This window comes from Ursus americanus, chromosome 17 (genome assembly GCF_024610735.1).
Source record: "Ursus americanus isolate L20-20 chromosome 17, mUrsAme1.1.p, whole genome shotgun sequence".
Taxonomy (NCBI): Eukaryota; Metazoa; Chordata; class Mammalia; order Carnivora; family Ursidae; genus Ursus; species Ursus americanus.
The window spans coordinates 20,352,330-20,366,814 of NC_142143.1; the positions used below are offsets into that span (position 1 = coordinate 20,352,330).

At 35.4% G+C, this 14,485-nt stretch overlaps 1 protein-coding gene across 3 annotated transcripts in view; it reads right to left on the reverse strand.

The window, feature by feature from the left end:
• Positions 1 to 14,485, reverse strand: part of GAS2L3 (growth arrest specific 2 like 3) — a 38,503-nt gene that overhangs the window by 6,561 nt on the left and 17,457 nt on the right. For all 3 annotated transcript variants that reach the window (XM_045779961.2, XM_045779962.2, XM_087868826.1), the window contains exons 3-7: positions 12,552 to 12,720; positions 11,347 to 11,462; positions 9,206 to 9,347; positions 3,878 to 3,941; positions 3,077 to 3,215 (exon numbers count right to left, since the gene is read on the reverse strand). In XM_045779961.2, coding sequence (XP_045635917.1) covers positions 3,077 to 3,215; positions 3,878 to 3,941; positions 9,206 to 9,347; positions 11,347 to 11,462; positions 12,552 to 12,720 — 630 coding nt within the window. The remainder of the gene's footprint in view (positions 1 to 3,076; positions 3,216 to 3,877; positions 3,942 to 9,205; positions 9,348 to 11,346; positions 11,463 to 12,551; positions 12,721 to 14,485) is intronic.

The window sequence follows — 14,485 nt, forward strand, 5'->3', positions numbered from 1 at the left end:
TCATTATTAAACTTTAGTAGAAATTCTCACTTGTCCCTTAAAACTATGCTAAACTAACATTTGGAGGGGGATATCTAGATTATTCCAAAGTTACTGTTAAAATAATCAGAGGCATATTATTTTATCTATTCACCCAAGATTGGGTGAAATTTTAAAGAATTCAATTCAAGAGGCATTTTTCTTAAAGTGTTCACTTTGTTTCAATGGTGTGCTAGGGAGATGAGAACCGGAGAGAAATCCCTACTTCTATCCCTCAAGGAGCGTACAGAATCTTTAACCGCAGTAAGCGTCTAAAAAATTATAAAAACGAATATAAAAAGAAATTCAGGAATTCTATACTTGGAATGTGGAAATTATAATAAACTGATTAAAAATAAAAATATCAATTGAGATGTTTGACTGAAAAAAAGTTGTATATCAGTCACCATAGAAAATATTTTGTTTTCCTAAAATTACATTTTTGAAGAAGCAAGGCCACGAATATTTTTCTCAATTATTTGTCACACAGAGTATATCTACACAAACCCATTTAATTTGAATTTGGGTATGATGCTAAACCAAAGTCTCTTCAGATATGCCTAATTTAACTAATAGAAATGCATGATTGTCTTATCTACCCAAAATGAACAGCCACAGGTGGACTCGCCAGGACAGGATCGGAAGGGTCCAGAATTTATCTCCTTACATCATTCATTTAACAAAATAATATGATCATAAATAGAACCGATTTTCATAAGCCATTCAATTAAGCTTCTCTCGTTCATGGCCTGGTATATGTGCCTGTGTACACGCACATTCACGCACACACGCGGCACATGCATAAAATGGCTAAATATACACTGAACGTGGGTAAAGTATTTACAATTATTAGAACCATTTACACATTAGTTAACCAAAGTAATCAGGAAAGAGGTATTTTTTTCGGTCACCACTTTCTACCCACCAAAGTTTCATAAGCATACAGAATTACAGCTGAATACAGCACTCTAAATAATGAATCAGATGATAATTGTTCCTCACTTTAAACATGACCCCCAAATCTCTGTAGCTCATGTATGTACAGGCGGACACTGAATGTACTCATGCAGCATATGCATATTTAAAGAAATGAGTTCCTTTTCAGTGTTCACCACAAGAATGTAGACATAAAAAGTCACTTGTTTTCTTTGTTTAAAATATCCAAATACCACTTACATTCAGCAGTAAAAATTAGCCTTAACCCATAATCTAAAAAAAGGAGTAGGCCTAAAAGAAATAAGAGCTGAGGATAAAAAGTGTTCTCTTACGGTTTTATCTACCGCACAATTAACATTAAAACACTAAAGGAAATAGTTAAAGAAATTAAAATCATCTAAAAAGGCACTAACCTACTATCAATTATTTTCATTCTCCTTTTTCTTATAGTTTGTCTATATATACACACTTTTCACCAAATGTTTTTGTTGTTGCTATGTAGTCTTCATACTGATCACACAGAATGATTATTCTGTTAAGATAATGAATCCTAACTCACCCAGCCATTGCTCTATTTGAGAGTATTCACATTGCTTCCAATTTTCACCATTATAAATAGAACAATAAATACTTTCATTTGTTCTACTTTTTAATCTCCCTTCAATTACAATAAAAATGAAAGAGGAACATTTTTATGGTTCTCGGTATCCATTTGTCAACTTGTTTTTCAAAAGTTTACATCATTTTCCATCACAAGTAGCAAATCCTAAGTATAGTTTTGCCAGAATTTACCAGCACCAGGTTTCATAATTTAAAAAAATTTTTACTAATAAGGCAAATTGTGTATCTTAAATCCTTGATTCTCAGCAAGAATCAACACTGTATTTTCCTCTTGTGTGAACAACACTCCTTGCCCATTTACCTTCTGGAAATGCTTTTCTTATCAAACTGTACATGGTCTTTCCTATTCAATAAAAAAATACTTTACCAGTGTTTTCTTCTTTATTTAATTATCATTACTTTAGGTTATGTAAGATTTAAAATAAGTTTTATTTTTTAACCTACTGCATTATCACTGTGTCACATACTGACATTGACAGTCGTCATACAAATCATTTATATAATATAGATAAATATAGTTTGGCCTGGTAAAGAATATTCAGGCTCACATTTTCTTAATCTGTCTTGCAAGGATATGCAAATCTTTTACTATAGACTTTTATTATGTTAAACAAAACAATCAAAGCAACACTTTCTAAATGTTTATCAGTAATGACTTATTCGTTATTTCTTTAAATAATTTTGGACATTAAGCACTTTCATAAAATGCAACAGCCTGAAAAAGACCATAATTCTAACCAACAGTGGAAGCAGAAAAAAAAGTTTGCCACTCAGTTCACCTCCACCACTCACTGGACTGTAGTCTCTACGGAAGACACAGCCAGGACAACAGCAGCTCTCGTGACCTCTGCATACGGACGACCAGGTGAAGCTCAAAGATTTCCCAGCTGAGACCCACCATCTAAAAGTCTGCATTCATTCTGTCGGGGGAATATTCCCAAAACCCCATCAATTTGCTCTCACAACTTTGCCTCCTCCTATACTTTCCAAGTACCAGTGTACCATTTATTTAGAAACCTCAAAAATTACCTTAGGTTTTCTCCCTCCTTATCAGAATTAGGATTCTTCAATTCTACCTCCTAAATATGTCCTGTTATTGTTCCTTTTGCTCCATCTTCACTACTGCTGCTCTAGTTCCAGTTCTCATCACCTTACACCTGGGTTACTACAATAAAACCAACATAACCGCTACACGACCATGAGAGTAAGCCTTATAATTTGCAGATCGGATTAGAACATTACCATGTTTTAAAAAAGAATCAATGAATTCTTGTGGCCTCCAGTACCCTTCATGACGGATTCCAGCCTATTTGCCTCCCCACTCAACTACACATCCATTCCTCACCTTTAACATACAGTGCCCTAAACTCATCAGGGAGAGGAAGTTAGTGCTGGTGTATGTTCTGAATAAGAAACAGTCTCTTTTAAACACAGCATCACCTGTGGTAAACTATGAGACCCTGACACATCACAGCTGACAGAAAATACAGCGATTACTTACAGCCTCATGCAGCTCTTCATGCTGACAGCACGATTTCGGAATGTTAATGGAATCTTCAGGCCCAGAAGTATTAAGTAAGGTCTCTTCCAGTTCAATTTCTTTCTCAAGTTTTACTAATACTGGTGGCTCAACCCCATATCTGAAATCCAGTTAGGAGATCTCATCATTCAAGAAAAGTCCGACCCATTCACTTCCCTGAATATCACAGTAGGTTATGTTTATTTTTAAAGTGAAGTCTATTTGACTCTCTTCTACCAACCGTTTCACTGGAACATCTGGAAATGCTTTTTAATGTCCCACAGACCGTGAAAAAATTCAGGATATAATCTTCACATTCTAGCATATATTGAGATTACTGGATGCTCCAATATTCAACCTGGGATCCTGAAAATCAGTCACCTTTACAGTCAGCTTGAGAATAAAGATGGGCCTGAGCCAGGTATAGAGGACACTAAGCCTCAGACTTCTTACCAGTTCTTCTTTGCTTCCAGAGGATTTGCCTTGCCTTGAACTGCTAAAAGACTTTTACATGCTCTTACCCTATTCTTAGTCTAAAAAATTTAAGCAACCACTTTTACAGTTTAATACTAAATGATGGCAAAGTATATGGGGTGAGCAGATGTTGACACATGACACAGCTCACGCAAACAGAACAAAGTTAATTAAAAAACAAAAACAAAAGGAAATTATTTTATTTCAATCAAGATTCTTTTATTTATAGAAAATAATGTTCTATCTAAAATAAAGCAGCTTTTAAAAAATCAATGACATAGGAGTTCTGAAATAATGTGAAATACACACCTCGACACAATTCGGCCAATTTCAAGAAGACAAAGATAAACCTGTCTTGGATCTTTGTGCAAAACTGTGAAAAAATAAGACCACATATTTTAAAGGGCAACATTAAATAGGGAAATACATTTCTGGCATGGAAGAAGTGAAAAAAAAAAAGAAGAATGAAGACAGTAGGTTTACTTGTTTGGAGACTTAGAAAAGACTTTTTTTCTACATATTATCATCATCCATAAATTAAAAAAAAAAACTGGCTAATAAGAAGAGGATGAAAACTTAGCATGTACCCTAATTTGTAGCATTTTAAATCTAAAAAATTAAGGGCTTAGTAACATTAAATAATTTGTATTTCAGATTTCACAACAGGAGATATTATTTGAAGAGATAATCATCTCAATTTTATTCTAAACTATCTTTAGCTTAGGACTATGTGTTAATGGCCTTCTCTAACTTTTTCAAAATCAGAAAAGAAGGAGTACTTCCTAACTCATTCTATGAGGGCAATATTACCCTGATACCAAAGCCAGAAAAATCTATCACAAGAAAACTAAAGACTAATATCCTTTATGAATACAGATGTAAAAATATTCAATGCAATACTGGCAAACTGAATCCAGCAGCAAGTGAGATTAATCCCAGGAATGCAAGGTTGGTTCAACATCCGAAAATCAATCAATGTAATCCACTATATTAATAAAGGAAAAGAAACACAATTATCTCAGTAGACACAGAAAATGCATTTGACAAAATCAAATACCCTTCTCATGATAAAGAAAAAAAAAAGACTCAACAAACTAGGAATAGAAGGAAACTTTATAAATCTGAAAATAGATATCTATGTAAAACCCATAGTTATCATCATTCTTAATGGTGAAAGACTGAGAATCTTCCTCTTAAGATTAGGGAGAAGACAAGGATGTCCACTCTCACCTCTTTTATTCAAAATTGTACAGGAAGTTCTAGGCAAGAAAAACAAATAAAAGGCATCCGGATTGGAAAGGAGGAAGGAAAAACTATCTCCACTCAGATGACACTGTCCTTTGCATAAAAATACCCTAAGGAATCTACAGAAAAAAGTATTAGGGCAAACTCCAGTTCAGCAAAGTTGCAGGATACAAGATTAATATACAAAAATCATTTCACTTTATACACCAACAATAAACAATTTGAAGATGTAATTTAAAAAACAATTCAATTTACAACGCTTCAAGAAGAATAAAGTACTTAGGAACAAATTTAACCAAAGAATTTTATGACTTGTTTATTGAAAACTACAAAATATTGTTGAAAGAAATTAAGGAAGTTACAAATAAATGGAAAGACATCCTGTTCATGGACTGGAAGACATAATATTGTTAAGATGACGAAACTCTTCAAACTGACCTACAGATTCAGTGCAATCCCTATCAAAATTCCAACAGCCTTTTTTTACAGAAATGGTTAAGCCGATAAAATTCATATAGAATTGTAAAAGACAGAATAGCCAAAACAAGAACAAAGTTGCAAGCCTCGCAATTCCCAATTTCAAAACTTACAACAAAGCTACAGTATTCAAGACAGTGTGTTACTGGCATAAGGATAGACATAGAGACCAGTGGAATGGAACTGAGTGTCCAGAAATAAACCCAGATGTTTGTGTTCAATTGATTTTCAAAAAGGGTGGCAAGAGGGGTGCCTGGGTGGCTCAGTCGTTAAGCGTCTGCCTTCAGCTCAGGTCATGATCCCAGGGTCCTGGGATCGAGCCCCACATCGGGTTCCCTGCTCCACTGAGAGCCTGCTTCTTCCTCTCCTCACTCCCCCTGCTTGTGTTCCCTCTCTCACTGGCTGTCTCTCTCTGTCAAATAAATAAATAAAATCTTTAAAAAAAATTAAAAAAAGAGGATACTAGCACAGTGTCCCTTAGAAGTTTAAAAAAAAAAAAAGGGGGTGGCAAGACAACTCACTCAATAAGGAAAACAGCAGTCTTTTCAACAGATGATGCTAGAACAACTGGATATCTACATGCAAAAGAATGAATTTAGACCCTTACTTCACAACATATACAAAAAAATAACTCAAAATGGATCAAAGACCTAAATATAAGAGCTAACACTATAAAACTCTTAGAAGGAAAAAGAGGTGAAAATCTGTGTGACCTTGGATTAGGCCATAGTATTTTAAATATGACACCAAAAGCACAAGCAATCAAAGAAAAGATAAATTGAACTTAATCAAAATTTAAAATTTTCACCCATCAAAGGACATACTAACAAGAAAGTGAAAAGGCAGCCCAAATACTGGATGAAAATATTTGCAAATCATATATATGATAAGGGCAAATAAAAAACTCTTACAAGTCAACCAAAAAAGACAAAAGATCTCCCCCAAAAATGAGCAAAAGATTTGAATACATATTTCCCCAAAGAGACACACAAGTGGCCAATAAGCCATGAAAAGATGTTCAACATCGTTAATCATTAAGGAAATGCAAATCGAAACCACAATGAGCCATCACTTCTCACATCCACTAAGATATCACTAAAAAAAAAAAAAGAACAATAACAATAACAAGTGTTGGCGGAGATGTGAAGTTGTGCGTTGCCAGCGGGAATGTAAAATGGTGCAGCCACCGTGAACAGTTTGGTAGTTCCTCAAAAAGATAAACATAGAATTACCATATGATTCAACAATTCCACTTCTAGGTATATCCCTGAGAGAATTAAAAACATATGTTCACTCAAAAATCTGTAAACGAACGTAGATATTATTATGCATATTGACCAAAAAGAAAAAACAATCAAAATATCCATCAGATGATAATGTTTTTTAAAAATGTAGTATGTCCATACATGGACTCATTCAGCCACATAAAGGAATGAAGTACTGTTGAATGCTATGACATAAATGAAACATGCTAAATGAAAAAAGCCAGACACAAAAAGCCACATACGGTATGATTCTATTTACTTAGTGTCCAGAACATGCAAATCCATAGATGCCAGGAGATGCCAGGACTAATTGTTAAGAGCTATGAGTTTTCTTTTGTGAATAATGAAAATGTTATGGAATTAATTAGTGGTGATGGTTGCATAACACAGCAAATATATTAAAAACCACTTAAGTGTACATTTTGAAATGATGAATTTTATGTTATGTGAAGTACATCTCACATCAGAGTGAGAGCGAGCGAGCACGCGTGCGCAAGTAGGGGGAGGAGCAGAGGGAGGGTAAGCAGACTCCACGCGGAGCACAGAGCCCAATGCGAGCTTGATCCCATGACTCTGAGATCACAACCCAAGCCGAAGTCAAGAGTCAGATGCTCCACCGACTAATTGAGGGGCCCCAAAGTATATCCCAATTTTAAAAAATGCTATAAATAAAACAAAACCTACTATGCTTAAAATGGTTAAGATGGTAGATTATGATGGTATATTTATGCTAGCACATTGGGAAATTTTATTTTTTTAAAGGAACTCAAATACTAATCTAATGATTCAAACAAAGATCTCTAATAAAAAATAAGGCCAGACAAACAAAAAACCCTGATCGTTAGAACTCGGCTAAATGCACCAATATGGTAGTTGTGATCACCTATCTTCCCGCTCCTGTCCTTAGAGATAAAAGTTCTAGGAAACTTCGGAGCCCTAAAAGAATACTGGTGTGTGTGGGTGATGAATAACATGCACACTGACTCCCCCAGTGGAAATGGCAGTTGTTGTTTGATTTACGAATATCATCTATTTTATACCCCAAGCACAAAGTACACCCTTCCAAAGCAATAAAAAGGCCTATATTTGACTTCAAATTTCATACCAAAAGGAATTTGTCCTGCAACTTTTATTCAACTTGTTTCTCTAAAAGTAGCTGTTAAGCATAATTTAAGCATAGCACTATTTGTTTTTTTTAATTGCTTTGATTTCCTAGCAAAATGTAAAAATACAGAGGCTTATCTCTGAAACCTTCAGAAATTAAAAATATTAGCTCTTCAGTTCAATGCCTAGAAATTAATTAATGTTATTGGCTGTGCCTTATTTAGTCCTATACTGACCTTCAGGACAGTCAGAAGATGCCTTCTACTGACAATGAGAAATATACAATTTTATATCCTTTCAGAAACAATAAACTGGAAACTAGAGAATTCAAAGCATTTCTTCTTTCCTTTGATCTCTACAACCTGCCTATGCCATGAATCAACCTCATTGTCAATAACAATCAGCACACCTGGATTAAAATGCGGTACAAAATGGGAAGTAAAATAGTAACCCATTACATTTTTTAAATTGTATGCTGGACAGGAATATCCAGAGGCGTATCAGATGGGTGGCAGTGGGAGCAGCCTACCCTGTCCTGTGTGCAGGCAACGAGCATATGCACAGTCAGAGCATTTTATTTTACTTTGTTCTGTTTTTAGTTTATTTTCTTAGTTTGTGTTTGGTATGGAACTATGAACAGATGGTTACCTAATAACCTGAATCTTTGCTTAAGGCAGTGAACTAGTTATTCCCTTTTTTTTTAAATTCAGAGAATTTTCAAACTATAATAAAACCACCTAAAAATTTGTTTGTTTTTTATTATCACCATGAAACAGCAATTCCAAACAATGTCAGTGATAAAGTACTTCTCTCTACCAGGGTACAGTACTACTCCCATGATCTCGGCCCACCCTTGGTATGCTACTGCTCCTGTCAAAACGTTATAAATTCTATGTGTGTATGTATATACAAATCTGAATGCTCTAAGGAAATATATATATATATATATACATATATATATATATATATAGTAGTCTAAAACTTAGCTAGCTTCCACGTTAGTCACTGCGCAGATGCTTCTATTGACTGAAAGTAAATGAGCCAATATGTCAATAATTATTCGATAGAGCATGACGTTTTAAAATGAATTGTCAAAAACATGAATCCGTTTAGATAATCAACTCGGCAGCTGCTGTGTACCAGGTAAATCTAAATACCATGAGTCTACGTCAATTGGCCTTCTGTTATTTCTATAATTATCCAGTTAAAAAGAAATTACTAGTAATTTAGATTTTGGTAGAGCAATTCTTGATGAAAACATTAATTAGCAAAGCATTAGTCCAGAACCTTTCCTTGGCCAACTCATTTAGGAAGTAAAATATTTCTAGGGTGTTCTAAATATAAAAGATCTTTAACTATAAATGAAAAGCTAAATATATATGGTTTAGAATCTGATTCTCCAATTGTTTTACATATATTTAAAGTATAAATTTTTCTAGGAAAATGAGATATGGCATTTGAGTCCTTATTTGGAAAAAAATCAGATGTGAGACATACAAAAATACCCTAATAAATAATTAAACATAGTGATGACAACAACACTTACCTAAACCTTCAGATTCAAAGAGGTAGGTCTCATCGACCCCAATATGCCGGCACCAGTGAAGGAAGTTCGCAGTATTGTCTCTAGCAAAGAATGAACCTGAGGCAGCATCCTTCTTACAGGGCACTTTTCTCATTGGAAAATTCTGGAAAAGATGAAAGAATAATTTCAAAAATTCCTATCAAGGACATTTTCATTAGATATCCATTTTAATATTACTAAATGTTTGGTGTATTGAATATGACTAAAAAGTACACAACATTAGGAGGAAAAGCTATTTTCAAAAATTTTGTTTGTTCCAGAAAATGACTCCTAGGAAATCAATCTAGTCAAAATTAGCAGTAGGATCAAGCATCTCTAACCTCTTTCTTCTTAAAACGACACAAGAGTCTTAATTAAAATAAAAAATGACAGTCTAATAATTCCAAAGCACATCTCTAAATGTCTCTCCATACAGAGTTCAATACAAACACAAAATTATTGCTGTTAAAGGTTAATGGACATGCTCATTTTTGCTTCCTTCCTTATTTGCAGATTCCTAAATATGGTTCTGGGTTTCTTGAGGAGACTGTCAAATAAGGAAGTAGTACCCCATTCTTAATTGGACTTCTTTGAAAATTAACAGTCTAAGTTTTATATAATCCTAATTTTTTAACTATCTGGATCAAGAATAGTTAGATAATCCTGCTGAGGCAGAGGGGTTTTAGTTCTGTTTTAAATTTTTACTTGAAAAAGCAATTTATGCCTAAGATTTTTTTAAAATGCAATAGGCACAATAGGGCATAAGTCTGTCTCCCACCTCTACCACTCAGTTCCTCTCTCTTCCTAGAGATGACCACTATTACCAGTTCCTTATATACCTTTCCTGTTGTTGTACTTTCCAGAATTAAAAGGGCCTTGTGAGTTTTTCTAATCATCAGCTGAAATCTTTGCACTCACATGTTAGTAAGCATCTCCAGGCACACGGGTACGCCTATCTGCATCTACACAATGCTACACAAACGTGCTAGCCCGCAATCTGATCTGTGTGTGTGTGTGTGTGTGTGTGTACACACTTAACAACAGGCTGTGGGCATCTTTTCGGGGTGCAAAATAACAGATTAAAATAGTCCTTTCTAATGAATGGATAACGCATTTCACTCAGTTTAGGTACATAATTAATTCTTAACAACTTCTTTATTGATGAGCATTTAAACTGTTCTTCAATTTTTCTGCACAATCATTTTTGTGAATTTGTAATTATTTTCTTAAGTTCCTAGGAGAATTATGTTACGTATCAAAAGATGTGCTCTACTTTCAATGGGATCTATATCACCCACTGTCTCCCAGAAAGATGATAGCAATTTATATTTCCACCAACACTATGTGAATATCCAGATGCCGCACTCACAGACCCCAGATCTCATAGGTGACCAATGTTTGAGGAAAACTTATCTAGTTCAAATCATGATTTCAGGGCCAACGGAGGAAAACTGCCTAAAAAAAAATCATTATTCATTTAATCAAATTATAGAATTTACAAGACAAAATATGGGGAATATAAAGATGGTGATGATGATGGTAATAATAATAGTAAAAATAATAACTGTGTCAGAAACCGTCACAAGCTCTTTTCTCATTTAACTCTCACAACGAATGAGAGTATCATTCTCAAGGAGAGATAAATACTTACTGGATATTTACTTACATTAGGCACTAATCTAAATACCATCCATACATTACTTCATTTAATTTCACCAAATCCTTGCAAATAAATCTAACAACGTAAATGTTAATTCTCCCATTTTGCAAGATTAGGTAAATTATCTAAGGTCTTATACATAGTTGGTGGAGGTTTGTAACCTTTCAGATATGATAAGAAATGTACATAAACAAATTAATATGTACCAAGGTATAAAATCACCTACTGTCAGGGCACCTGAGTGGCTCGGTCGGTTAAGTGTCCGACTCTTGGTTTCAGCTCAGTTCATGATCTCGCAGTCAATAAATGGAACCCCACATTGGGCTCTGTGCTCAGTGTTGAGTCTGCTTCCGATTCTCTCTCTCCCTTGCCCTCTGCCCCTCCCCCTGCTCGCTCTCTCAAATAAATAAATACATAAATAAGTAAATTTTACAAAATCACCAACTGTCAAACACGTTCTTACCCCAAGTTCTTCAGAGTCGCAAGCTTTCACCATGTTTTGAAGGACATCAATCAGTTGGCATAATAGTACTCCATTATCAAGTTCTTCCAATAACCTTTCTGCCTTAACTTCAATACCTAAAAACATATTTCAAAGTTAAGATTCTACTAGAAACAGTAAATTCAAACAATATGGTTAAAACTTAATAAATGTAACTAGATTTTAGCTGAAATACGAGACAAATATTAGATCGGACTCCAAGTATTCACTCTTAGAAGCTACAGTTAAAATAGATAATGCAAAATTAAGTAAAAGACCACTGAAACAAAAATGTCTGTGATGTAGAAGAAAAAATAAAATGACATTTTATTGCATTTCTTAAAAACCAGAATATTTTACATTTCAATTTTAACTGTTACGGTTAAATTTTGATTCCCTGAACATTACTACTGCTTGCAGAAGAAAAAAGATTCTCCAGAAATAAGATGGACTTTGTTATGATTTTAAAATTAAAGATAATAGCGTAACACACACCCTGGGAATACCGACTTTTTGCCCCTAAAACCCTTTCTTTAGAACCATTATTATTACATAAATAACTTTTTAAAAAATTATCCCACTCATCAAATTGATATGAGGTAATTAGAGTGTGCAGTGTTTTTAATTATCTCAGGAAGGCCATATACGAAATTCTGTATTTAAAAGAGAGTGTTTTTCTGGGGAGAAAGTTCAGAGCACTCCTAGTCTCTAACTGAGTAAAGAAATATGAAGGCAGATATTCTCCAAGCTGACACCTCCTCCTAGGTTTCACATGCCTCTGCCCCTCAAGGCCTCAGAAGTAGCAATCATATTAACTACGATACATAGTCCACTCAGAATTTCATGCTTTATATGAGATGGGGGGGTACATCGGTAATAGAGACCCCAAATCAGACCTATACACTTTAAAAAAAAAAAGGTTTTAACACTGGCAGTGAAAATGTTGATTATTCAAAGATTACTACAGACCTCTTCTGTTAAGCCTCAAACTTCCTTACCATCCAAGCCCTAAGGTTCGGGGTGAACTGGAATACCTCCCCAGCTGGAATGTGAGAACAAGGATATCAAATATTCCATTCACTAGAGTATCCCCAGCCTGGAACAATCACGCCTCGACAAAGAGTAAGATTCTCAATAAATATTTCGTAAATAAAAACTACAATTCTGAGTACCTTTTCAAGCCTTACCTAATAAACCAGAGAGCCAGATCGACAGATCTTCCTGCATGGGCAGCAGGGTGGCTGCATGCCTCACGGCTATCCACTCATCATACTGACAGACGTCAGCCAAGCCTGGCCCGTGTCTGGGGGTCAGAGGACTCCGTGGACTTAGAGGCAGGTCTTCTCCAAACCAAACCTAGAGAAAACACCCACCAAACGGATGCAACCTTTTTAAAAGTTAGTATAATCCACACTTATACGTAAATGAATCATAGACCATATATAATACACACATGTATAAAACCGCAGCAGTTCACAGAACGTTTATAAACTAGAAGCTAACTGTTAATCTCGAAACTTGAGACACTTTCAATATTCAATACTGTGGTAAATATAAGTGAATCCCTAAGCAACGAATGGATTCTACTATCAAACTAGAGGGTAACAGTCAACAAATCATATTTTTCATTCATTTGCTAGCTAAGTTTAATAAATTACTTGAACCACAGCTTCAGCCTCGCAGCTATAAAATCAGTCAGTTACCTGCCTTACAAGATACATCCTTGTAGCACCTAGCATTGGGCCTAGCAACATTTGTTGTATAATGGATAAATGAATGAATAAATGCATAAATGGCATTTTATAACTTCTGATCATAATAAGTGTTAGCTTAAAAAAATTCTAGATAATCTGTCATGTCACCTGATTTTTGCATGTCCCACAATCTAAGAACGGTTTTTACATTTTAAAATGGTTGTTGTATAAGCACCTACGTAATAGCCTCAATTTTGCCTACTGACTCTCAAAGCCAAGAATATTTACTACCTGGCCAATCCCTCATTAAGAATAAAAATTGACATAAACAGGGGCGCCTGGGTGGCTCAGTCGTTGAGCGTCTGCCTTCGGCTCAGGGCGTGATGCCGGCATTCTGGGATCGAGCCCCACATCGGGCTCTTCTGCTGGGAGCCTGCTTCTCCCTCTTACACCCCCCCTGCTTGTGTTCCCTCTCTCGCTGGCTGTCTCTTTCTCTGTCAAATAAATAAATAAATAAAATCTTAAAAAAAAAAACTGACATAAACATACTATCAAACCAACACTTGCAAAATTTTGAAATACAATTGGATATGCTTTAATATAAGATTATTTAGAGAAAAGACTTTCACTTCTCAATTCAGGAAGGTGTACTCGAGCACAGGTGAAGTGATGGGGGATGCTCACTGGAGGGAAGCTTGACATGAAGGGCCAGAGCTTGAGTGAGATGAGAGAGTATGCACACATGGGAACAGCCTTGTGCACAGTATCAGGCCCTGGGTAGGATGAGGAGGGTGTCCCCAGGGGACGATGGAGGAACATCCCAGTGCGGGGAGTCAGAGCCCAAGTGAGCTGAAAAGGCCATCAACTCAGGGACGGGGTGGCAGCAACAATGGAAGATTGTGATATTCACAGGGATTATCGAACGGAAGCCAGGTTTCTCACTGCCTAAGAAGAGAGGTACAACTCTTCTACGGAATGAGAGAAAACTAGAATGAATCCTATGGTGACTGGAATACCTCTTACCAGAAAGCAAAGAAGGGCTCAAATACTGATGGGGACAAACCAAAAGGACACCGAAGTCAACATGGAGGGACTGGTACTGGCTAAATCAAGGGCAACTTCAGCACACAATCATATAAATGGATTATAGCACATTGAATAAAATAGAGAACTGTTAGTTCATATAGATACAAATATATGAATAAACTGGAATTTTGACGAGGAATGAGATTTTTATATAGTTTCAAAGTACTTCCCTACAAAATACTTATTACAAAGAGAAGAAAGAGTAATTTTATAGTGGAGAAACCTGACAGACAGCAACTTAACCAAGTGACAAAAGTAAACACCATCAATAATGGGACAAATCAAAATCACATTCCACCTGAGAGGATGCAAAGAGAAAACACAGTATCCCTCTATGATCT